Source organism: Rousettus aegyptiacus, unplaced genomic scaffold (assembly GCF_014176215.1).
Source record: "Rousettus aegyptiacus isolate mRouAeg1 unplaced genomic scaffold, mRouAeg1.p scaffold_m13_p_14, whole genome shotgun sequence".
Taxonomy (NCBI): domain Eukaryota; kingdom Metazoa; phylum Chordata; class Mammalia; order Chiroptera; family Pteropodidae; genus Rousettus; species Rousettus aegyptiacus.
This window is the reverse complement of record NW_023416289.1, coordinates 59,728,380-59,752,846: the sequence shown is the minus strand read 5'-3', so window position 1 is coordinate 59,752,846 and position 24,467 is coordinate 59,728,380. Positions and strand designations below refer to the sequence as shown.

General features: G+C 55.4%; 1 protein-coding gene across 1 annotated transcript in view; it reads left to right on the top strand.

Moving 5' to 3' along the window:
- The window catches only part of CHSY1 (chondroitin sulfate synthase 1), a 50,245-nt gene extending 33,343 nt beyond the window's left edge, over positions 1 to 16,902 (top strand). Inside the window, exon 3 of the mRNA XM_016154906.2 lies at positions 13,935 to 16,902. Coding sequence (XP_016010392.2) covers positions 13,935 to 15,527 — 1,593 coding nt within the window. The 3' untranslated portion in view covers positions 15,528 to 16,902. The remainder of the gene's footprint in view (positions 1 to 13,934) is intronic.
- The last annotated feature ends 7,565 nt before the right edge of the window (positions 16,903 to 24,467 follow it).

Here is a 24,467-nt window from a genome sequence, read left to right as displayed (position 1 = left end):
GGGAACAGGGTTGGCCTGGGCAGAGTCTGCATGTGCCTGGCTGACATCCAGTCTGGGAGCACCGGGGTGGCGGCTGCACTATAAATATGAAGGCTCTGTGGGCCGCAGGGTCCCCGTCCCATCGAAGGCGGCCATCGGCAGCAGCCAAACAAACGCACACGGCTGGGTCCCAGGCGCACTGGAGAGCGGGCTGCTTTGGCCTGTGGGCTGCGCCTTACCAGCCTCTGCCCTCCTGACAGACCTGGTGTTTTAGACCTTCGCTTGCTGTTTCCTGGTCAGTTCAGTCAGTTTCTCGAAGCTCTTTTTTCTCTGACCTAGGAATCAGTCCTAGGGCTGGCATGAGATTACCTGAAGTAGTATGTAAGATTCTGCTCAGGAAACAGTAGTCGCCACTGCATTTTTTGGTCAGATGTCACCTGCAAAGTTGCGCTCACTCACAGTCCGTCCCTGGGCTCATGTGGTTCATGGAGACAGAGGCCGGCCTGCGAAAGCGGCCCATCGCCTCCCCCGCGTAGCTGGGCAGAGGCAGACTTCCAGAGCCAGGCCACGGGCTGTCACCATGGAGGAAGGAAGGGCAGAGTCCCGCAGCCAGGTTACCGTTTGTGCCACATGACCAAAAAAACCGTTGTGTCCCGTAGAGAATTCAGGGCAGCCTTTCTCTCTGTGGACTGCATTCTCATTTCTTAGGTTGCTAGTGCCTGGCATCTGAATGTCACTTTGTGAAACCATGGCAGGTCAGACATTTAAGAAATGCAATTACACAATGCAACTCAATTGACTTTTAGGTTAAAAAGCTCCTAATTTGAGAGCCAAATAGGAAATAGGCGTCTCACAAGCATTTCCATTGGCGGAATCATCGCCTGTTAAAAACTGGTCATCAGCATATGCTATTTGTAGTTCTGGTTTTATGTTGTCATTATCTTATGATGATTCTATTATTTAACTTTCTGTAAATGCCATAATTTGAGCTGTCCTTAGATACTTCACCTACATTTTTCTCTCTTAGAAAATCATTCCGTGTAATAGTTGTGTACAAAGATTTGGGGATATTTTCACAATATAGTGTGGAACTTAGCAAATCATCCAGATGGGACTTTGTGGCTTTTAGCCTTACCCCACCATAGCACTGAAACCAGAGACGCATTTGGGATGAGACTGGCGTTTGGGGAGTATGAGAATGCCTTATTACCAAAGCTTCACCTGACGTTTAAACCTGGACTATAATGAATGGGCTTGCGGTCAGATTTATCAATAATTTCAGGAGAATCTCATATTGGACTAATGCCACCTTTGGGAAGAAATAAAGCAAAGTTTGTGATTCTCAAATATCTGCATAGATGCATATACATATTTATGAATAGGGTAAAACAAAGATTAACATAATTAAAACTAAACATGCATCGTTTCAGTTAGACTAATGCTTTTGAAAAGAAATCAGAATGGTCATATTTAAATTATGACCTTTTTTTGCTCACATCGGCTAATTATTCTATAGTTTACAATATCGATCGTGGATCTCAGTGTGTAATACACTTGGTGATGTTATAGTGTGGTGGCTTTTCTGTTACTTTGGCACTAATTGGATCCTAAGATAGTAACAACAGTTAATTGCTGGATAGATTGACTAGAGTTTACGTTTCTTCTGACCTCCGAGTTTTTCTGATTTCTGCTGGCGGACGTGGCTTGTGTAATGAGCCTCCCCGCTGCCTTTGCCGTGCCGTGTGACCCTTGGGCCCAGCGTTAGGATGGCCCGCGAGGAAACGCCTGACCAAGAGGCTGGGAAGCAAAGCGGTCTTTGTTCCCGCTCGAATAGCCCACGTTTACAGGGTTTTGTCAGTACCGTATTGCTTATTAGGAGTGTGCTTATTGTACATGTACATCTGCTTGGTATGTTTATGTATAATTTGTAGTGAGTAACATGTCAAGACCGTGTGTAACTTGAATTAGAATCTATGTGAAATTCTCTCTTCAAATCCACCCCCCCCCCCCAATTTCTTGATGAAAAAAGTTTGTACTTCTAGCCTTTGGTGGGCATGTGACTTATTCTTTTACCATTAGCCTGTAATTAACATGTCCGGAATTTTTGCTTTTCTTGTAGCTTATCATTCTAGTGTCTTTTTCTTTGGCTAGAGGCCTAATCGATAAGTAGTAGAAGAGCTTGATTATTTAGCTGTTAGTGATGTTAACTATTTCAGGGAAAAAAGATGGTCAGAGTAGAATGATTACCCAGGTATGATGTATAGCAGATCTGGGAATGAAATCGTTTCGTTACAACAGCGATGGGGTCGCTTATGTCATTGGCCTGTGGGAAAGTTGGTTTTGTTGTCTGTCGTTTTGCTTGAAGTCGCAGAACCTGTCGATGGTGTTGAGTGAGGACTCGCTGTGCTGCTAAGTCTGTAAACGCTGTAGGGCGTGCAGAATATACCGACTTTCTCACCTTAGTGCGGGCATGTTCCTTAGAAGGAATCTTTTTTAAATGTCAGCAAGAGTATGTGATTCACTCTTTTTTCCGTGTTTTGTAACGAATGTCTATTGCTTTATAATAAAAAGGTTAACACTGTCACCATAAGCGACTTAAATAGTCCTGCAGCATGGCACTTTGGGAACCGCAGGCCTCATCACCGCCCGGGCCTGTGGTGTGCCGTGTGGACTCTGCTTCATTCACGAGAACCCCCTTTATTTCACATACTCTGGAACCAGTTCGAAACTTCAGGGCAAGGAATACCTTTTCTGGCAGCCTTTTCAGAAGCATACTCGTAAAAGCAGAATCTTGCCTTTCCGAAGGCACGGGGCTCACCCCACCGCCACCCTTCCTGGCCCTCCCTGTCGCCGCCACCCCGGCCGGTTCGTGCACACACAGGGTCGCAGGCTGCGCTTGACCCCAGAAACAGGCGAGGCTACAGGGCGGGTGTGCAGGGACGTGGGGACCGTGCGTGTGCGCTGCAGTGGCCCCCCGCGTCGCAGCGGAAGGTTCCGGGTGGCTGGGCTCAACGCCGCTGCACGGGCGTCAGAGGGGGTTCCCTCGCTCTCTCCAGCGCTTGCTGTCGTGTTTCGTGGTGACAGGACCCAGGACCCAGGAATGCCAGGGCAAAGCGGTGGCGAGAGCCGTGCTGGCCGCGGGGCGAACCCCGCAGCGATCGTTCGAGATGCAGTAGTGACAGCGCATCGTTCTGAAGCTCTTTAAGTCACCTACGTGTACCTGAGGCGCCCGTGGCCGTTCCGTGGGCATGATTGGGATTAGAGAGAGACGGGAGGAGAGGCAGGTGGTGACACAGTGTCCCTCGAGTGGATTTTCTCATTCGTTTACTTTCAGTTTCGAGAACTTGAGGCCCATGCAAGAGTAAGTGTTAATAATAAAACAAAAGTCACCCAATCTTATATTTAGTAACTCCCCCCCCCCAGCCCCCATTTTCTAACTTAAAGGTCACGTAACTGCCGTAACTGGTCCTGGCTTTACTGCCGCAGACGCAGTAAGTACCTCCAGACGGCTCTGGGGGAAGATTGCACAGTCCTTTTGAGTCACTTCCACTTTAAAGGACGAGCGGGCTGGCATCGGGATCCCACGTGGCGGGGCGCAGGGCCAAGGCGGGGCGGCTGCCGGCTGCGAGGGAGGAGGAAGGAAGTGGGTGGAGAGGGCGGTGTGGAAATCCACGCCGGAGGCGGGGCACTGTCCCCGTCCCGCAGTGGCCCTTCCCCCCCTGCACCCCGCCCCCGCCCGGGGCTGGGGCTCAGTGCCAGACGGGCCAGGGGAGTGGGTTTGCTCGGGAAGCGAAGGTTCCTGGAGGTTCTCGTCAGCCCAGTGCGGACGGCTGCTGCTGTCGCCAGACCTGAGCACCGGGAATGTGGGCGCCGCGCCTCACCGAGCAGGGGCCGGCCCACTCCTCTTTGCTCTTACGCTTAGTCTGACCGCGAGTTGGTTCCGTGGCGTTCACAGATTTGCTCAGGAACGTGGGGTCGTCGCTTCCGCCTTTTAAACCTGTGTCCCCGGTCATGTCGCCGCAGTCCTCACGTGCCCGCGCACACGGCACGCTCCGGCCCCGCCGCCCGAGCTCCGTGGGCAGACGGGGGGCGCGAGGACGCCGCCGTGACAGCAGCCCCGGGGCCCCCGGCGAGGCGGCCCTGCTGCCTGCTCTCGCTCCCTCGTGTGGCCTGTGCGCGGGGGCGGAGTCGTGTGTGCTGGAGACGGGAGCGTCCCCGACGGGCACCGCGCACGCTCTGGCCTCCGGCCCGCAGCGTCCCCGACGCCCCCGGCGCCTCGCTTCCCCCGCGTCTCCCCCCACCGAGCACCGCCGTGCGCTGCCGCCCCTGTCACCTGTGTCCTGCGAACCGCCCGCCCCGGCCCCTGCTGGGCCACCTGCCCGGAGAGCACCTCTGGCTGTCCAGAGTGGGGCCCGCCCGGGTCCAGCCGCAGAGTGACCCGGCTCGGGCCATAGGGCAGGTTGCCAAACGTGTGAACTGGAGCCTCCTGGGTTTTCAAGTGTGGAAAGTTCCAGGGCAACCTCATAGGCGTCAGCGAGCGACTGCGTGGGAAATGCTTGTCGTAGCTTCCAACAGATGTTAATCATTAATGTTTTAAAGTCACAAAAATTGGGCATAATAAGCATTATTTTAAATCAAGTACTGAAGAGTTGCCTCTCGTTTAACTGCTGGGTTCTGTTGAACGCTTGTGCAGGGCAGGTAGGTTTCCGGACGTGTGGGACGGTTATCCCGTTAGCTCACTAAATCCTCGGTTATCAACATTTTATCATTTGGATAATGTTTCTTAAGGGACTCTGTTCCGTGCCAGCCTCTGCTGCGCGCCGGGCCCCAGAGATGACATGAGGCCTGTTTGCGAGGAGCCTCAGTTGGTGGGGCAAATGGGGATAGTGCGTTTTCTGAGAGTTCCAGCTCGTCGTCTTTCAAGGCTGCTTTTCCTTTTGCATTAGATTATCCATATTTTAAAAGTCCAGTTCTCTTAGCCCTCGTCACCGTGTTCGCCGGCTGAGGGAGAAGTGGGCGCAGAGCTAGACAGGGTCCCTGTCTGATCAGCCGGCCAGGCCCCTGACAGGCCGTCTGGGAATAGGCGGCGTCGGGTTTGGGGGTGCAGATGGGGTGTCCGACGGGCAGTCGCGCTCAGTGTGCTGAATGTGTGTTCTCTTTTTCGGGTGTTGCTCTGTTTATCGAGTGTGGCGCTTCTCTTCCCTTGTCACGTCTGAACACTGGCCGGAGACGCTCAGGTGTCGTTACCCGCGATGGGTCTTTCGTCCTCATCTGCATCATGGCAGAAGCGATGTCTGTTCATTTACTCAGCAAGCACTTATTGGGCAGTTACTTAGGCCGGGTGCCTGGGACCAGGACAGTCTTCACCCCAATGCGTTTGACATTGTGAGGATTAAAATCAGCGCACATTTGGGGAGAGTAAGGGGAAAAAGCGTGGTGTCTCATGGGGATGCTCCAATGCTCAAAAAATATTTTTCTTTTTATATAGGGCTTTTTAGTTTAGATTACTGTCTGAAAGATCTTACTCATCGTGAGTTATTAATCACTTTTTTATTTCCACCTACTTCGTTCTACAAAGAATTTGAAAGTTGCTGTATTTTACGTGTTCCTTTAAAGGTTTTGCCTAGAGCGGTGGGTGGACGGGTGAAGGAAGGAGCAGGTGAAGGAACTGGTTATAAATAAAAAGCCAGAGGAAAAGGAGAACTGTTTTCCCCGAGTCCACTTTAACACATCATTTGGAGATTTCTTTATTAAGTGGCTTACGTAGTTTTTAAATTCATAAACTTTTTAAAGAGCAGTTTTAGGTTCAAAATGAAATTGTGCAGAAAGAAGGTAAAGAAAGACCCCATGCCCCCCCTCCCCGCACGTGTGCAGCGCCCACATGAGCAGCACCACCCGGCGTCCGCAGCTGACGTCGGGGGCACCGTTGGTGCCGCACGTCCTGCGGTTTGGACAGAGGTGTGACGACGTGTCCCCACCGTGATGGTATTGTACCGACGCTGCCGCCCAAATCCTTGGTGTTCCGTCCGTTCATCCCTCCCCGCCCCCGGCCCCCGGCCTCCACCGACCATTTGCTGTCTCCGTAGTGTTGGCTTTTCCAGAATGTCGCAGAGTTGGGATCGCACAGTGTGCATCCTTTTCAGACTGGCTGCTTTCACTTAGTCCTACGCACTTCAGGTTCCTCGTGTTGTTCATGGCTTAATAGCTCACTTCCTTTTGTTGCTGAATAATATGCCACTGTCTGGATGGACAGGTGATTTATCCATCATGCTCTTCAAGGTTATGTCCTAGTTTTGGCAAATTGTCAGTAAAGCTGCTACTACACACATCCATGTGTAAGACAAAAGTCTTTTGCTTCATATGGGAAAATACCACGGAGTGCCGTGGCCCCCTCTCACGGAAGAGCGTGTTTGTAAGAAACGGTCCAGGGCCGCAGGGCCGGGCTGCCCCCCTCCAGCAGTGCCTGAGCGTTTCCGTCCTTCTGCGGCCCAACCAGCCTTCGGTGTTGCCAGTGCTTGGAATTTTGGCTGTTTTAATAAGAGTGTAGTGGTATCTCATTGTTTTAATTCACAATTTCCTGATGACAGATGATGTTGACTGTCTTTCCACATGCTTGTTCGCCATCTGTATATCTTTGGTGAGGTGTCTGTTAAGGTGTTTTGTCCATTTTTAAATCAGGTTGGTGGTTTTCTTATTTTTGAATTTTAAGTTCTTTGTATATTGTGGATGACAGTCTTTTATCAGTTGTCTTTTACAAATCTTTTCTCCCTGTCTGTGGCTTATCTTCTCATTTTCTCGGCTGTATCTTTTGCAGAGAAGGTTGTGATTTTAGTGAAGTTCAGCTTATCAGTTATCTCTTTCATGGTGTTATATCTATCTAAAAAGTCATCATATACCCAAGGCCATCTAGGTTTTCTCTTCTAGGAGTTTTATAGTTTTGTGTTTTACTTTTAGATGATCGATCCATTTTGAGTTAATTTTCTTGAAGGGTTTAAAGTCTTTGTCTGAATTGATTTCTTTTTTTGCCTGTGGCTGTCCAGTTATTCCAGCACTGTTTGTTGAAAAGACTCTGCTCCATTGTACTGACTTTGTTCCTTCATTTGCATGTGTTTTGAAATGTTTAATTGTGTCACTAATTTGGAAATTTAACACTATGGAATTTAAAGCTCTAGTTGCTCACCCCAAACCCCCTAGAAAGTCCCTTTCCTTCCACCCTCCAAGCTCTCCTGTCTAATTTTTTCTTATCTTTTGTGAAAGAAACTTTGAGAAAGCAAACCTTCGCATGACAACTGGGAAGCGAGAGTCCCCTATTGTCTTTGTCCTTCCTGGGTGAGGCGTGACACACCCACAGGGCAAGCCGAGCCTGCACCCTGAGGGCAGCTGAGTCCAGGGGCCTGTGCGGCAGCCACTACACGCCCCTAGGAGCTGGGCCATTGGAATAACATTTATTGTCAGCTGGACACCGTCAGAACCCGCCTTCCCTTCTCAGTCCCGCCGAGGGCGTTGAGGGAGAGTCTGGGCATTATTCCAGGGGCTGCCTGACAGTTCTGGGGTCCGTTGTGCTTCACAGAGCTGTCCCTCAGGCAGCGGGGTCCTCCGGTGGCGGTAGCAACCCAGGGACAAAGATGGGAGTAGCCCGGAGGGGATGCCGGACCAGGCTCGTGATGGGTGAGCATAAGGGCCTCCACCGGCAGACTCAGGGCCAGGCTCGGTGGCAGGGGACGTCCGAGCCGTGTGTCAAGCCACAGGGGACAATCCATCGTTAAGCCATAGGGTGGGGAAAGGTGAGGCCAGGGACACCGTGGGGCCGCTGCTACGGGGGTCCCAGCCGTGGGAACACTCGGCGCCGCGTGCACGGCGGATGGTGACAGGGCCGGCTCTGGTGTGCGAGAGAAACTGTGCATCCTTTGGGGTTCTGGAGCGGTCGCTGTGCGGGCCGCGACCTGCGTGGCCCAACCCGGGCGGGGCTCCTGCTCCTTCCCAGTCACCGTCGTGGGCCTCATCGCGAGCCAGCTCCTCCGTCATCGGGCCCTTCCCGTTTGACGGCTGCTGGAGTCCTTGGGTGTTTTCGGTTCTGTGTGTGTGTGTGTATGAGAGAGATCACTTGATCAGTGTGGCAAGTAGGAATAGCATAAAATGCCTTTCTAGAAAGTAATGTTCTACAACAAATCAGGAATGGACTCTAAACGCCCTGGACCGGCCCGCGCCCTCTCTGCCTCCGGCTCGCCCCGATTCGAGCCGGTGGCTCGCACTTCAGGCTTGCGAGAGGGTTCCAGCCGCCCGGGCACTGGGCTGTTCCCGTGCGCCCGTCTCCCCGCTCCCCCCAGCTGGTGCCCCTCCCCCGCCTTGCCCCCGGAACTCCGTTTTTACTTTTATTTGTGTTTTGGGTTATTTGGGGGGTGGCGATCCCCTAGACTGCAGCTTAAGTTAGTTTATCACATAGATTTTCTTTGGTCGAAGCCGAGAGCTGGTAGGTGGTCGCATGCCGGCTGGAGTCAGGGGGAAGCCCTGGGAGGGGACAGAGTGGAGGCTTTGGTGACCTTGGCGGCCCTTCGTGGCGCCCCTCACGAGCAGGCCCGGGCTGGGGCTGTGAAGCCGCCCCCCTCATGCTTCGTCTTGCGTGCACGCTCGCCCTCTTCTGCGTGGCCCGACGGCCCCTTGCCTTTCAGGGCAGTGTTCCGAAGGCATTCGGTGCTGTGTTTGCATAAGGCTTCGCGCGTTTAAAGACAGTTCCGTGCACACTCATCCTCCATGGTGCTGCCGCCTTCGCGTCTCTGTCTGCGGGGAGCACAAACGGCGGCCCCTGCAAAGCTTCCATGACCCCCCCCAAGGTCACTCTAGGAAGGAGTCGAGCTGTGGGGGTTTAGGTGAGTTTTCTGACTGCGGACGAGGGCTCCCTCCTCCCACTGCCCGGGCGTTGACAGTCCAGACCACGAGCACGCGCTTGCAGGCTCTTGATTTCGCGTGATCGCTCTGGCTTTTGTCTTGTGTAGGAGTATTAAATTACTGCCACAGTGCTCGCTCTGCTCGGCCAAGCTTAAGTCTCGATTGTTTTGAAATGCGTCAGGCTTCTCTAAAAGATATTTAGATTTCAGAACTTAACGCTGACTGTTCAAGACACATGCATATAGTTCTCATTTTTGCCATTAGAGACCGAGCTTCATTCTCATAAAACATTTACTTTTTTGAATGGTGTCTTTAAAATACATAGCAGCTAATTCTTGAACTTTAATTGGATGAAAATTGGCAAAGCCTACACAAAATTAATTAGGAAAGACCTAACAGAGACATGTAGGGTAGCCACATATGTGTCCAGGAGCTGGGGACAGGCCCGGTTTACGCCTGCGGTCTTGGCCTAATTAACAGATTTGTTTTTTCATCTCGAAAGGTCTGCTTCAGACAGTAAACTGTCTGGAAACCCTACCTGTAGGTATATGAGAATGGTTAATTTAAATCTTTAAAAGTTGTGAATCTGGTTATTTCGAAATGACCACCAGTTAACTTGACATTCAGGCAACCCACACTTTCTTTGAGCCAGTTTTCAGGACAAGAGATAAGAAATTCTCTGTAATGAATCGAAATGCTGTGTAAGTCAGAATTTGAAACAGCCGTTGGTGCGGAGCAGCGAGCGTCCGCAGATGCAGCTGAAACGTGCGCTTCGCGGGAGAGGTTGATGTGAGCGGTCGGCGCGGCGTGGTGGTGGCCCTCGCCGCAGAGGACCAGGAGGACGTCTGCCAGTGAGGACCGCAGAGGGAGGTGTTTCCTGGACGTCGGATGTGGTGGCCGTTGCTACCCCAGCTGGGCTCGCAGTTCCTGGGAGCAGCGTGACCTCGGAGTTTGTCAGCTCCGCTCAGATTTACCGTAGAATGACTCAGAGTCCTGGCAGTCCTCGCAGTGAGGGAGAGGCTTTGCCGGAGTCCAGGACTGTGGGGGCGCTTTTGAGAACAAAGACGAACGGCTGTTTTATGGACACGGGACACTGAATGAAGCCATCGGTGGCACCGTGTGCAGCTTAAAGCTTCTCCCCTGTGTTCTGAGTGAGGAATAACCTCGTGTTTATTAAATAACCCACATGCATTTGTTTTTTTTCTGCAGTACTTTTTAACTTTATGTTTTATAATATTCCCCCAATGTGCCAAATTAGAGATCACTGAAATGCCTTATAATAATAAAATCCTCCTAAATTCTAGATGTAGTACTACTCAAAGTGTTTTGATAACAAAATGATACATATTTCTTACCCCTGGAGTTATTAAAATGATCTGTTACGAATCTCACATCTTTAAACTTTTGATTTATAGGGGAATTAGAGGCTCGTTTTTATAGGATAGAAACGGTTCATTGGGTTGTGTTGTTACCCTTTAATGCTTTAAGCGCATTTCGATTCTGAGAAGGTGGAATCTTGTCAGCGTTCTCATGTGACGCGTTTGGCCACATCAGAATGGCCGGGTGGAAGACTTTAGAGTGCTCTGCGACTGGTCCCAAAACGAGCGTGGGAGAGCCGAGTCCTTCACCTCGAAGGAGCCGCTAACGCGACACGGTCATCTCATCCAAGAAAACGTGAGACCCGACGTTCAGGAGCTGCCCCCAGGCCTTAGCACCTTACCGTCAGCACAAGGGCAGTAAATGTCTCTGTAGTTTTCTCTCTTAATCTTGGTGCCTATATTCTAAACTTCCAGAGAGCTGTTATTTCTCTTACCAGAAAATTGCTCAGAACTCACTTCAGTCATGCGATCGTACTTCTTCAGGACTGGGGACTTCATGCCCATCGCATCCAGGAAGTTGCCTGGAGTTCAGAGATTAAATCTCATCTGGTCGATGGGGAACATCTTATCGAGCCAGGGATGAGCCGTTCCCTGAGGGGGAGAGGGACGGTGGGTGGGGGGCGTGGGCGTTCAGCTCCCTGACCCAGGTCTCTCATTCGAGAGTCTGAGCAGAATGGCTCCCTTTCATCTCACCCGTCAGATGCCGCCTCGAATGCAGCCAGGCATCCTGAAAGGAAAACGTAGAACAGCAGAGAAGCCAGGCACGAGTCAAGGTAAAAGCAAAAGACGATTTGAAGAGATAGTTACAAGGGATTCTACAACCAAACGCCGGTGCCCGAAAGACTGCAGCGGCAGAAACGAGATCCACAAGGGCTGAGGAGACTCGGCGTGACCCGGTGGGCCGGGTGACCTGGGGCGGCAGTGCGAAGGGGCCAGATGACGTCCGTCGGAGTGTCGTGTCCTCACAGCCAGCGGCTGCCCTCGAGCTGGGCGCCCGAGTCCTAGCTCAGGTGCCAGACACCCAGCCGCCGCTTCTCCGTTGTCCGCCCCCCCCCCCCGCCTCCATCTCAGGAATCGGAGGTTCCTGGGTCTTTCTCCCTGGACGTCATATCTCACTGAAATCTTTGCTTCGATAGCAAGTGTTGGCGAGGATGCGGAGAGAAGGGAACCCCTGTGCGCCGTCCGTGGGATTGTAATCAGTGCAGCCTCTGATGGACACAGACATTCCTCACAAAACTGATGTAGAGCTGCCATGTGACCCAGCCATCCCTCTTCCGAACGTCAACGCGAAAACCTCGAAAACACTTTTTCATAAAGATACCTGCACCCCTGTGTTCATCGCGGCATCATTTACAGTAGCCCAGATAATGGGAACAACCCAAGCGTCCTTCGATAGACGATAGACGATTGGATAGAGGTGCTTAATGTATTCAGTGGAATATTATTCAGCCACAGAAAGGTGCAGTATGGCCATTTGCAACAGCAGGGATGGCCCTGGGGAGTGTTATGCTGAGTGAAGCAAGTCAGAGAGAGAACCAATGTTACCCTATTGTCTTAATGCTATTACCCAGTCACCCAAACAAATTTACCAAAAGTTACAAAAAACGTATGCCTTAAATTATACTCTGTATTCCCCATTCTTAATTTCGAAGTGATTCGTAAAACACATTTCTCTCCAAAATGCATTTCTCCGAAATCTGCGCTTCCCTTCTTCCTGGCCCGCGCCGCCACACCGAGGAGGAGCAGGTGGCTCCCCGGCCACGGGGGGACCGCCAGCTGTGCGGAGCGACCAGAAGGGGCCACCGGAAGCCGACCCGGGCAGGCTCGCGGGAGCCCCGTTAACGCCCTGCCACGGACGTGCACGCCCGCCTGTCACTCAGGCTGCGCACCTGTCCGCGTCGGCCCCTCGAGGTGCAGCTGCCTCACCGGCATCGACTGTGCGTTCCGCGCGGTCCGCCAGGCAGATGGCTGCTTTGTCTAAACACTTCCTTTGTGGCAGTATTAGTTGGTGTTCCAAGTAAGCCCTTGGGGATGGCGCAGGTGGGGGCGTAGACTTGGCCTTTTAATAAAATAAGCGCCCCCCCACACACACACACGCACTCACACGCTCGATCGCTCTTGTCTTGCAGCAGATTTCTTCTCCTTCATTAAAGTGCGCACTGCACACAGCACCCCTTCCAGCCAGCGTTTGGCGTGCGGGCAGAGCGCGCCCGCGACCCCCGCAGCGCGGGTCAGCCGCCCCGGTCCGCAGTGCCCCAGGGGCCAGGGCTCCCGCGGGCCGCTCGGTGCTGGGCTCGGGTCCGCGCTGCTGCCTTCAGCTCACGCTCCGGGTTCCGGGCAGAGCTGGGGCTCTCCCGCCGTGCCAGGCGTGGCCACAGACGGGGACGGAGACGCTCTGAGGGTCTGTCCCTGAGGATGTGTGGGGACATGGCCTGTGCGGTCAGTCACGCCCCGGAGGCCGGGCCTTCACGAGGGACCCTCAGCCCTGACCTTGGAGCCGCCGTGCAGGTGTGGGGTGGGGAGCCGAGCACGTGGGGTGACGGCCGAGACGAAAACGTGCAGGTACACGTTCGGGCTTCCAGGGACTGAGAAACAAAGGACAGCTACGGCCTTCGTCTGGAAAGGCACGTGTGGTTTTTCAAAACGTGCTGCCGATGTTTATGTGTAAGAGTATGTCCCGGTTCGAGGGACCCAACTGTGTCCCTGGACGTAGTTAGCCAGGGTCTGGTGGCCTGTCCGTCCTCACGGTGACGACATCCAGTGGCTTCTCGACACTTGGCTGTGCCTGGGGACTCGGCCACTTACCGTTAACGCCTCAGCGAGCTGTCGAGCGGCGGGAGCGTTGGGCGGGAGCCGGGCCGGCGCGCGTCCGCGCTTCCGACGCGCTGCGGGCTCCGCCTGTGTCCGGGCTGCGGGGACGAGGGCAGCTGAACAGCGCTTCCTTCCGCACGGTGCCGGGGGCCGGAAGGTCGAGCCGCGGCGTCAGCCAGGTGGGGTCTGGCGAGGACCCGCCCCGGCTTCGCAGCCGGCTGCTGGCGAGAGGGGGCCAAGGTCGCGGGTGGTGCAGGGGGCACAGGCGCCTGTGGGTTACGCACCGTCGCTGTTAACCGGGTGGAGCAGACTCTGTTTTGGCCAAGGGACCTGAGACTTGTGTCCCCCCAAACCCGCGTCATGGGACAGAGTGGGTGCGGGGTGGGGTGGCGAAGCCCCTCCGCCTGCCTTTCGGTGACATTGTCAGCCCCCGCACACGGGCCCTGCTGGTACCGGTGACCTGGGGCCAAGCAAGGCGACCCCGTCCCGCCGGCCCACACGAGGGACACCCAGTGACTCGGGGACGAGTCGACGTTTCAGGGGCTTTCAGAGTGCGCACTTGCAGTGGCCTTGTGACCTCACGCGCCCGCTCTCTCTCTGCGGGAGAACCTTCTCGTGATTTTGTTCGCGGAGTCATCCTGGCCGCCTCCGGCCGCGGAGGCCGCCTCGTTTCTTCCCGCATCTCTGCCGCTTCTTCAGCTCTCACGAGGCTGCCGTGCGCGGGGCGGCCCCAGCGCCTGCGGTAGGCCGTGCGGCCGACGCAGAGATCCCTCACGTTTAGAGCTGTTTAAACGCATGCAGGAATGTAAGAACACGCAAACCCAGAGGGGCACGCGGTCACGCAGCACTAAAACAGCCATCTCTTTCCTTTCCCGCCAGATGCAGCAGCTTTTCTATGAGAATTACGAGCAGAACAAGAAGGGCTACATCAGAGACCTGCACAACAGCAAGATCCACCGAGCCATCACACTGCACCCCAACAAGAACCCGCCCTACCAGTACCGGCTGCACAGCTACGTGCTCAGCCGCAAGATCGCGGACCTGCGGCACCGCACCGTGCAGCTGCACCGGGAGCTCGTGCTCATGGGCCGGTACAGCGGCACCGAGGTGCAGAAGGAGGACCTGCGGCTGGGCGTCCCGCCCTCCTTCACGCGGTTCCAGCCCCGCCAGCGGGAGGACGTCCTGGAGTGGGAGTTCCTGACGGGCAAGCACCTGTACTCGGCCGCCGACGGCCAGCCCCCGCGGCGGGGCATGGACTCGGCGCAGCGGGAGGCCCTGGACGACATCGTCATGCAGGTCATGGAGATGATCAACGCCAACGCCAAGACCCGGGGCCGCGTCATCGACTTCAAGGAGGTGCAGTACGGCTACCGGCGCGTGAACCCCGTGTACGGGGCCGAGTACATCCTGGACCTGCTGCTGCTCTACAAGAAGCACAAGGGCAAGAAGATGACGGTGCCCGTGCGCCGGCACGCCTACCTGCAGCAGACCTTCAGCAGGGCCCAGTTCGTGGAGCACGAGGAGCTGGACGCGCAGGACCTAGCCGACAGGATCAACCAGGAGTCCGGGTCCCTGTCCTTCCTGTCCAACTCCCTCAAGAAGCTGGTCCCCTTCCAGCTGCCCGGCTCAAAGAACGAGCACAAAGAACCCAAAGAAACGAAGATCAACATCCTGATCCCTCTGTCGGGGCGTTTCGACATGTTCGTGAGGTTCATGGGCAACTTCGAGAAGACGTGTCTCATCCCCAACCAGAACGTCAAGCTCGTCGTCCTGCTCTTCAATTCCGACTCCAACCCCGACAAGGCCAAGCAGGTGGAGCTCATGCGGGACTACCGCGCCAAGTACCCCAAGGCCGACATGCAGGTTCTGCCGGTGTCCGGCGACTTTTCCAGGGCGCTGGCCCTGGAGGTGGGCTCGTCCCAGTTCGGTAACGAGTCCCTGCTCTTCTTCTGCGACGTCGACCTCGTGTTTACCGCCGAGTTCCTGCAGCGCTGCCGGGCGAACACCGTTCTGGGCCAGCAAATATATTTTCCAATCATCTTCAGCCAGTACGATCCAAAGATTGTTTATAGCGGGAAAGTTCCCAGTGACAACCATTTTGCCTTCACTCAGAAAACCGGCTTCTGGAGGAACTATGGGTTCGGCATCACTTGCATTTACAAGGGCGACCTGGTCCGGGTCGGCGGCTTCGATGTGTCCATCCAGGGCTGGGGGCTCGAGGACGTGGACCTCTTCAACAAGGTCGTGCACGCGGGTTTGAAGACTTTCAGGAGCCAGGAGGTAGGGGTCGTTCACGTCCACCACCCTGTCTTCTGTGACCCCAACCTGGACCCCAAACAGTACAAAATGTGCTTGGGGTCCAAAGCGTCCACCTATGGGTCTACGCAGCAGTTGGCTGAAATGTGGCTGGAAAAAAACGACCCGAGTTACAGTAAAAGCAGCAATAATAACGGCTCAGTGAGGACAGCCTGATGTCCAGCCCTGCTGGAAAAAACGTTTTTAATTATCTAATTTATTTTTCCAAAATTTTTTGTACGATCAGGTTTTGAAGTCCCTACAAGGATATATTTTACACGTGATTTTCTTACAAAGGACTCCTTGAAGATTGAGTTTTTTGAACAAAATGTGATCATGTTTGCCTTCGAACACATTTCTTGCTGAACATTACGTAGCGGACCTGCTTAATTGTGACTTGAAATGTACCTAAGGAACGAAACTTTTTTTTGTTGTTGTTACATTTTCTTTTCAGACCCCTTTGCTACAGTCCCATGGCAGAAAATATGACAGTTCCTGCAAAGTATTATCGTAACAAAACACTGTAACTGGTAAATGTTTTGTTGTAACCATTAACGTTGCACAGTTTCTACCTTTTGTGTTTTTCCGAGGACTTTTTTTTTTTTAAAGACCTTCTGTGTTCCAGTTGTAAAATAAGGAAATGTGATAACAGCTGTATCGTCGTCCTCGAGAGAGTTTTCCAGAGTGTTCTTGTGCTCATTGTGGTCCAGGGAGTGAGGAGACACCGCGCGCTCACACGGCTGCTCTTGTAATTCGTGTGGCCTGAAGTGGACCTGGCATTCAGTTCCGAGAAGGATTTGGTACTTTCTCTCTTCCCGACCCCGTTCATTAAAGAGTGCAGTATTCACGTGTAGAATGGCAAGGAAGAACCGAGGTACTAAATCTAACGCACACGAGCCGAGACAGAGACAACAAAACCCACCCTGATGAAAGCATTGGGAAGAAACGCATTCGCTTCCGTTCACGTCATCCTGTCTGTGCTCCATGGGCTATTTCATTCTCTAATTACCGTTCGTATCTGAAATATCTTTAATTTATTTAATATTCATTGTTTAGAGCACAGCCATTTCTCAAGTACCTTACCTGTTAGTTACTAGTATTTATGTGTATCGGGAGTACGTTTAGTGTGTTTTATTTGTGGTAAACTGATCTCCAAAGATTTCCTTTCGAAAACGCTTCCCTCCCTCCTTAATTTCACATTCCTTCCTGTTTTACTAAATATTAAGTGTTCTTTGACAATTTTGGTGCTCACTTGTTTTGGGGACAAAAGTGAAATGAATCTGTCATTACACCAGAAAGTTTGTTTTAAACTCACGGATCAAATGTGCCTTAATAAATTTCTTTATCATTTAGATTTCAAACAGTCACGGATTTGCCATTTTAATATACGTCATTGGAGATCTGCTTATTTGTAAATAGCCTGTCGCTCATTTGGAGAAATAAACCAGTGAACAGTATTTTTCTATTGTACTTTTCAGAACCATTTTGTCTCATTACTCCTGTTTTAGCTGAAGAGTTGTATTACATTTGGAGAGTAAAAAACTTAAACATGGGTTCATAAAGGTTTTCAAGTTATTTGAGGCGCTGTTTATGTGGACCGCAGTGCAGGAGTAAAGTGAAACTAACCTTCAGATGCCTCTTGCTTCCTGGCACGATCTTGTCCTTGTTTGTTCCTCTTTGGCTTGCTGAATCTGTGGTCCCCAACCTTTGTGGCACCGGGGACCGGAGCTCCTATGAGAATCTGACGCCTGACGATCTGAGGCGGAGCTGAGGCGGTGACGCTGGCGCTGGGGAGCGGCTGCAGATACAGACGAAGCTTCACTCACTCTCCTGCCGATTACCTCCTGCTGCGTGGCCAGGTTCCTGACAGGCCATGGACCGGTACTGGTTGGCGTCCCCGGGGGTTGGGGACCTGTGCTCTAGAATGAGGGTCTTCAAACCAGGTCCAAGCCCCATGAGGCCCCTTAGAACAAATGTACCTTCCTGGCCCATAGCGGACCCCCCTCCCCCAGCCCGTTAGACTGCGTTTAACAAGTGCCCACGTGGCCCCCTGTCATGGACGTGCGATGCTGTGTTGTGGACGTTGTCCAGGTTTCAGGGCGGGTCCAGCTGCAGGGTCGATGGTGCGCAGGCTCCGCGTGACCCAGGGTCTTTGATGCCGGGCAGCAAGCTTCGTGGGTGCGAAGCGCACGCCCGGGACTGGCGTTTGCCGCGTGAGGCGGTCGGGACCCGGCGCGATGGCGTTGGCGCTCACCGTGGGCGTCGCCGTTCTCCAGCCTGATGGCCGTTCGTTTCGTGGGAGCGGGCGGTTTTCCCGGCACTGGCGTCCCCGTTCCGCGAGGGAGAGCGCAGCGTGTGTCTCAGTGACGGTCACGGAACTTCTCTGTCGTAAGGCGAGCTGCGAGGCTTCGGGACCAGGCGTCAGCGACGCCGTATCGAGCTTGCATGTCCATCCAGCGCCTCGGTGACGGTCCTGCGAGTCTGTTGCTCTGATGTCGGTGTCAATGCTCGGGGGAGGGGCCGCCTCCCTCCGTCGGGGTTCAGTCTCCGGAAACGCTGTCACCCCGGTGGTGCTTGCCTGCGCCCTGTGCCCACCGGCCCCCCGGCGTCACTCTCCTCCCGGCCACCCCAGGTCCAGCTGCCGGGGCCCCCCTCCTGAGGCACCCCTCGAAGCCAGCAGCTCCAGAGAGGGACTGTCGAGGTCCCTGCCTCAGGAGCCTCCTGCAGCCAGACTGGACTCTGAGAATGCGGGGGCATCAGTCTCTGTCCTGCCCCGGCCTCCGGGGCTCTCCCCACACCGCTCCGCTGGCCAACCAGACTGGCCCTCGAGCCGCCGACACTCCCCTGCCCACCGCGACGCTGTCCCAGGCCTGAATTCCGTGGTCGTGTGATCCTGTCCCCCGCAGTGGACCCCCCCCCCCCCGAGGATGGGTCTCACTGTCCACCCACACGCTCCTCCCCGGGGAAGGGCTCCTGCCCGGCCTGCCCCCCGAGCCCTCCCCCGCCACATGACCTGGGGCCCCCCCCACCCCGCCCCCTGGAAGTAATTCCATTTTCCCATGAAGTCAGGATGCTTTCTAGTTATATCTGTGTTTCCGTGGTTACTTTGTACTATTTCTAAGCACGTATTGCTTCATTTTAAAAACGGAAAAGTATTAAGAAATTGAAATGGTCTGTAGCCCCACAAACCAGATAACGTCTGTTAACAGTGCTTAAAAATGAAGAGTGACCCGTGAGGAGGGTGGGGATTGGGGAGGGGCTCCCGAGGCACAGGTGTGAGATGGAACTTTCTTCCTCCTTCCGCCCCCAGCCCGGGGCTCCGTGGCGAGGCTTGCGGGTCCTGGGGGCGCGGCTGCGAACTGTGCGCAGACAAACGTGGCCTGCGTTTCTAAAGACGGCAGATGAGAGGAAGCCCTGTGCCCGCCGGGGCGCGGGGCCCGTGCCAGCCTCTGGCTGCGGGACAGAAGGGGAACCGTGTGCAGGGCGGGGCCTGGCTGGGCTTCGGAGCGTTGTGGTTCAGGGGGCAGACGTGGGTCTGATCTGTGGCCACCGTGGGCAGGTGGCGGGGCCACATCCAGCACCGTCACTCGGGGCCAGCACGGACGGCAGCGTGCATGGGGACCATGGCATTCCAGGACTGTCTTGTCTGGACAGGGCCGCAGCTCACAAAACTATAGGTCATGTGACAGTCTTTCTTGGCTGCAGGGTCGTCAGGGGCCAGTGGTGAGAGCTGGGCTTCCTGTCACTGAGCGCAGAGCGGGGCCGGGCGCCGTGGGTCTGCTCTTGGGCCCCCCGCGTCCAGGACACAGGCGTGGCCCTGCCCCTCGGACACTGGCCTTTCCCTGCTCATCAGGGACAGTCCAGCCCATCGGGGTCTCGTTGGCCGCAGGAAGTCTGTCTGCGCCTCCTTCCTGCCCCGCCCCGGCCACTTCCTGCTGCACGAAGCCTCGAGCCTCAAACGCGCTCTCCCTGCCTGCCGTGCACACGACCGATGCAGGGGACAAGCCAGCACCCGCCTCCGCCCCCAGCAGGCTTGCAGCGCCCCGTCACCGCACACCGTTCCTCGGGCGTGTGGCTGAGCTCAACGACAGGCATGCCGTGCCTCGGTCCTGTGGCCCCGAAGGGTCCCCTGGCGGTGTGTGTGTCCCTGCGGCCACGTCCCTTCACCGCCGTGTCCACGGATAACGTGTCCGTGCCGGCGAGCCAGGGTCCCCACTCCCCGCCTCCTAAAGGACACATTTGGTTTAGGAGGACGGCGGGCGATCAGACGTGTCTCCTGACGTTGGGTCTCGTGCCTTTTAGGGCCAGTTCTCCAGGAAGGCGACAGGCCTGAGGGGCTGCCTGCCCCTGCAGGTTGCCGGCGGCCAAGGGGCTCCGCCTGGCCCTAGACTTCCAGAGTCTCCCCCGCACTGTCTTGTCCCCAGGGGCCCAGCCTGCCAGCACCAGCACTGGCACCCGCCCCGGGGGATTAGGCTACGTCACTGCGTGTGAATTGCTGTAATCTCGGCCGCAAAGGCGCTTAAGCACCCTAGTGACGGGGGTCAGCGGGGGATCTGCCGGCCGCGGTGGCCGTGCAGGGCTGTCCTGTGCTTCCAAGCCCTCGAGGGATGTCCCCTTCTGTTCCACTTGAGAGAAAAGGCCCCTCGCGCCCGATCCGCTTAGTCTAACTTGTGTTAAATGCAGCGGACCTGTAGATGTCACGGTGTGCTGGATCAAATTACTGCCGCTCGCGGATGACTTTCGGCAGAAGGAAAAGCTGCTCGTGTTAGTTTTGCTATGATTCAGGAGTTTTCGGTGATTTTTTTTTTTTTTTTTTTTTTTTTTGAGGATGGGTATAAGAAGTTCCAACCGGAAACCACAGGGCCAACCAGATCAGGGGCTCGGCTTGTGATCGGTGCAGCTAAAACCACTTAAAGGCTTGTCGTCAGATATTTTTAATGCATTTAATTTCTCGTTAATTCTGTTCCAGTTTACGAGGGTCTCGTTTCTTCACTGCCAGCGTCAAAACCAAAAATGTCGTCCTTTACAGAAGCGTCCAGGGACGTTCCCTTTAAAATCGTAAGACCGGTTATGATTTCTAACAGAATAGAAGTTGATCGACTCATTTAACAGCGCAAAGAGGTGAGCTCTGAGACCTGCTTAAAGGAAGTAGAATAGGCCGACGCATCCGTAACGAGGATCGTCACCCCGTGCAGCCGTCTGTCACCGTTAGCCAGCGAGCGGGCGCTGCCCCCGGCTGCCACCTTCCCTCTCTGCTTGCTCATCCGCCACCTCTCACCCCCGATGGTCAGCCTCCACACACGCATTCCCATCGTTGGCAAACAACACTCCTGGCCGAACCTCACGAGTCGCCTCCAAATCCATTCATTCCGAATTCGGTTTGGGTCTTTCTTGCAGCAAACGCGCACCTCCCGTGGCGTTACCGAGGCGGAGAATCTCATTCTGATGCTCAAAATGCCCTCGGAAGGCTGGAAACGAACCGTTCCTAGAATCGCGCACCCGAGTGGATCGCATTTGCGCCCTGAAGGAAGCGCCTGGATGCGTAAGTGAAGTCTGTTTCTTCCGTCGGACGTGACAGTTAATCACCGAACAAAAAAAACACGTACATTGGGAAGTAAAAGAGGAAAGGCCCACAGCACCCCGTTCCCACGCTGGCAAATTCCTGCGGGGTTTTCGTAACGTGTTTTCCTTTGATGTAATGTGTGCGTACGATCTGGCATCCCCGCTTCCCCGCCCCCCGCCTTACAACGCCTTTCTTCATCCTTTGACATTGTCAGAGTGGAGATGTTTCCCTCCGTGGACCATCTTGAGCGTCTCATTGTCTCGATACTCGAAGACCCCAGCGAGCATCTTCTGCCTAGTCCTTTTCATGCACTTGGATCATCAGGTAATTTCCAGAATTGCATCATCCACGTCTAGGGCTGAGGGACTTGGGGGTTTGGCTGTTTCTGATGTTACGCTAACTCGTTTGGTATTTAACTTGGTCAGCATTGACGTTTCGTCCTGTTGGCAATTCCAGTAAAACTCTTTCAAACCAAAACCAAACCGTCAAGTAGCCCTGCAGGAAGACTGTCCCCCGGATCCCGGTTGCGTCATCTCACAAGAACGGCAGTCCCACAAACCCAACTCCGTGGTTGCAAAACTCGAGTCATTACAAAGTGAGAAAAAAAAAAACAAAAGGCAGACAGATTTATCGGTGACTCAGGGAGTGAGGACAGGCAAGTTCCAGACAGATGGCTTCCACAGACATTTGTCCCAGGGGACCAAAGGGCAGGGACGGGAAATGGAGGTGGCCGGCTCAGGGGAAGAGCGGTTCTTTCTCGATTTTACGAGGCAGCGAGGGGGGCTGGGCCAGGGGCACCAGGGGTCCCTCTGCGTTTTCTGGTTGGAAACGTGTCTATTTGAACACGGATGGGAATGCGTTTCATTCCAAAAAGTTAATTTCATTTTATTCAGAGATGAAACTGCCGGCTACTTACCTGTGTTCTAGGTAAACTTTGAACCATTTATTTTATACAGAATGTTGTGTATAAAGTATATACGAATCGTCGTTTATTATTTGACTTCCGTGCTCCTTGGAAGCAGAGCGCGTGAGTTGGTTCGAAGGCCGTTTTCTGCTCCGGGCCGGTTCACAGCCCGGGGTCTGGGGACTCCGAATGACATTCGTACAGCGGATCTTCAGATAACGTCATTTCGTTCGGCGTCGCTTGGTCGCATTGATGAGCTGCCATAGGAACGTAACCCCCGTCACATCCGTTGGCCTCTGGTGAAGCTGGTTTCGCTACACGTTGTTTCGCGTCAAGCCACAGAGCCCCAGCTCTACCGTAGGAGAAGGTGGTGCAGGGAACATGGAGGGGCACCGTGGTGGGGACCCCCGCCCGGCCTCAGCGGGGTGCAGAGCTCCGAGGGGGTCTCGGGCTGATGGACAGCCGCTGGTCCTGGTGTGACCGTCCCGACTTTCCCGGGGGCTGGAGGCTCAGCGCGCTGGCTGGGCCACGAGCCCCTGGGCTTACGATCCATGGGCCTTCCTGGCTTCTCTGCGGTGGGTCGGCGCAGTGCCTGGCTGGGCCACATCCCTAGGAGGACGTGACGTTGCCATCCTGCCAGTTTGGTGGTGTAGGAGACCCGGCATCCGTGGGTCTTCAGGGAGTCGCTGGGCAGCCAGTCGTGCCTGCCCGGGAGCTGGGCCCCAGGGCCAGGTCTCCCAGCTGGGAGATGCTCGGCTCCCACTTCCCACCACACTGGGGACCCCCCAGTTAGCTCACGCCCTCAGAGTTCCTGTAGTAGCAGCTGCCCCCTCGGCTCGGGAACTGAGTTTCTCACAGAATTGCCCCATTTCACCCCAAAGCCTGTCCCCTCTGCACCCACAGAGGCACGTGGTCAGCGGGGTCCCGCTCGCCCTAAGTCCCGGTTCTGTGGTGGCCTTTTTCCTGCTTCCACGGCAGTCATTCCCAAATCAGAAGGAAGATAGCTACAAGCCACAAGATTTAGGAGAAAACGTGACTCATGCGGACTTTTGCAGGGCTGGTACTAAAATGCCGCAGTTTTGTCTTAAATTGAGGGGACAGAGAGTCGGCTGCCGTGACAGATCCTGCACAAAGTGCTCTCATTTTCAGACTGTGACTCCAGACCTCCCGCCAGTGACAAGAAGTGTCCACCAGGGTTCTGAGGGTGAGCGGGCACCCCGGCCGCGGAGGTAGGGTGCTGCCTGGGTGAGCGTGAACCACACAGCAGAGCCCGGGGGGTCCCCGTGCGCCCTCGGCCAGACGCCCCGCTGCGCGAGACTTGCCACTTGAATGTGGCTTCAGAAGGTCACTAAACTGGGCATCCCAAGATGGCAGGGCCGGGGCTTTGGGGACGATGAGGGACAGTGAGTCTCCGGGGCTGCTGCTTGTGTACTGTACCCCAGTGGCTGCACCAGGCTGTGGTCCCGTCCACCCGCGAGAGTTCGGGGGGAGAAGGGCAGTGAAGAGAACGCAGAACCGGGTTCTTTGTGAGGGGATCGGTTTGTCACCGTGGAGGGAGAGGGTCTCAGTCCCGGGCAGGCCGGGTCCAAGGCGGTGGCGGCGGAGGCCGGGGGCTCTGGGTCCGAGGCGGTGGCGGCGGAGGCCGGGGGCTCTGGGTCCGAGGCGGTGGCGGCGGAGGCCGGGGGCTCTGGGTCCGAGGCGGTGGCGGCGGAGGCCGGGGGCTCTGGGTCCGAGGCGGTGGCGGCGGAGGCCGGGGGCTCTGGGTCCGAGGCGGTGGCGGCGGAGGCCGGGGGCTCTGGGTCCGAGGCGGTGGCGGCGGAGGCCGGGGGCTCTCGCTCGCCAACAGTCCGCCGTGTCCAGCTCGTCCCAGCTCTGCATTCAGTGACATCCTGCCGGGTGCCTGAGATTGGGATCTACAGCATGGGAAATGGCGAAGGCTTCAAATCAGCCTCTTTTAGTTTTGTTTTTTTTTGCGTTGGACTTAGGAGCACAGGGCTGGTTCGCACTGGTTTGGGTCGGCTCCCCAGACGACGGGCCGGGCACTGAGACCGTCCGCTGGCCGCCCTGTGACCCCAGACGAGTTACCTGCGCCACAGCCTGGCTTCCTCCTCTAAAACAGGGACGGTTTTGACGCCCTCGCGAGACCGATGGGAGAATTCAGAGAACCGCGTTCTCCTCTCCCCGTTTCAGCCCCTGGGGCGCCCACACCCCATGTCCCCACCTGGGAATTTCAGGTGCTCAGAACTCCTTCCAGACCCGTATCCGGTGAGTCACCAAATCTCATGATCCCTGCTGGGTGAAGTCACCAGGGCGGCCCCTCTTCCCCCCCATCTCCCCACAAAGCAGGGTGTAAAGGGCGGGCCCCGCCCCCCATTTCCTGCTCCCCCAGCCCGGCCTCTTCTCCGCCACCAGACGCTGCTTCCTAAAACAGACAAACCTCACCTGGGCTCCTCTGCTTAGATGCCACCCCGGGTCCCGCCCAAAGTCCTGGCCCTGCTGCTCTGTGACTCCACCTGGCCCGGCCTTCCCAGCCTCCTCTGCGCGCGGGGCCCCCTGGGCCCACGGCCACAGCGCCTGCCCACGAGGACACAGGAAATCCCTCTTAAGACTCCAGGCTTAGGCCCAGGCGGCGTCCGGGCCTGCGATGCCG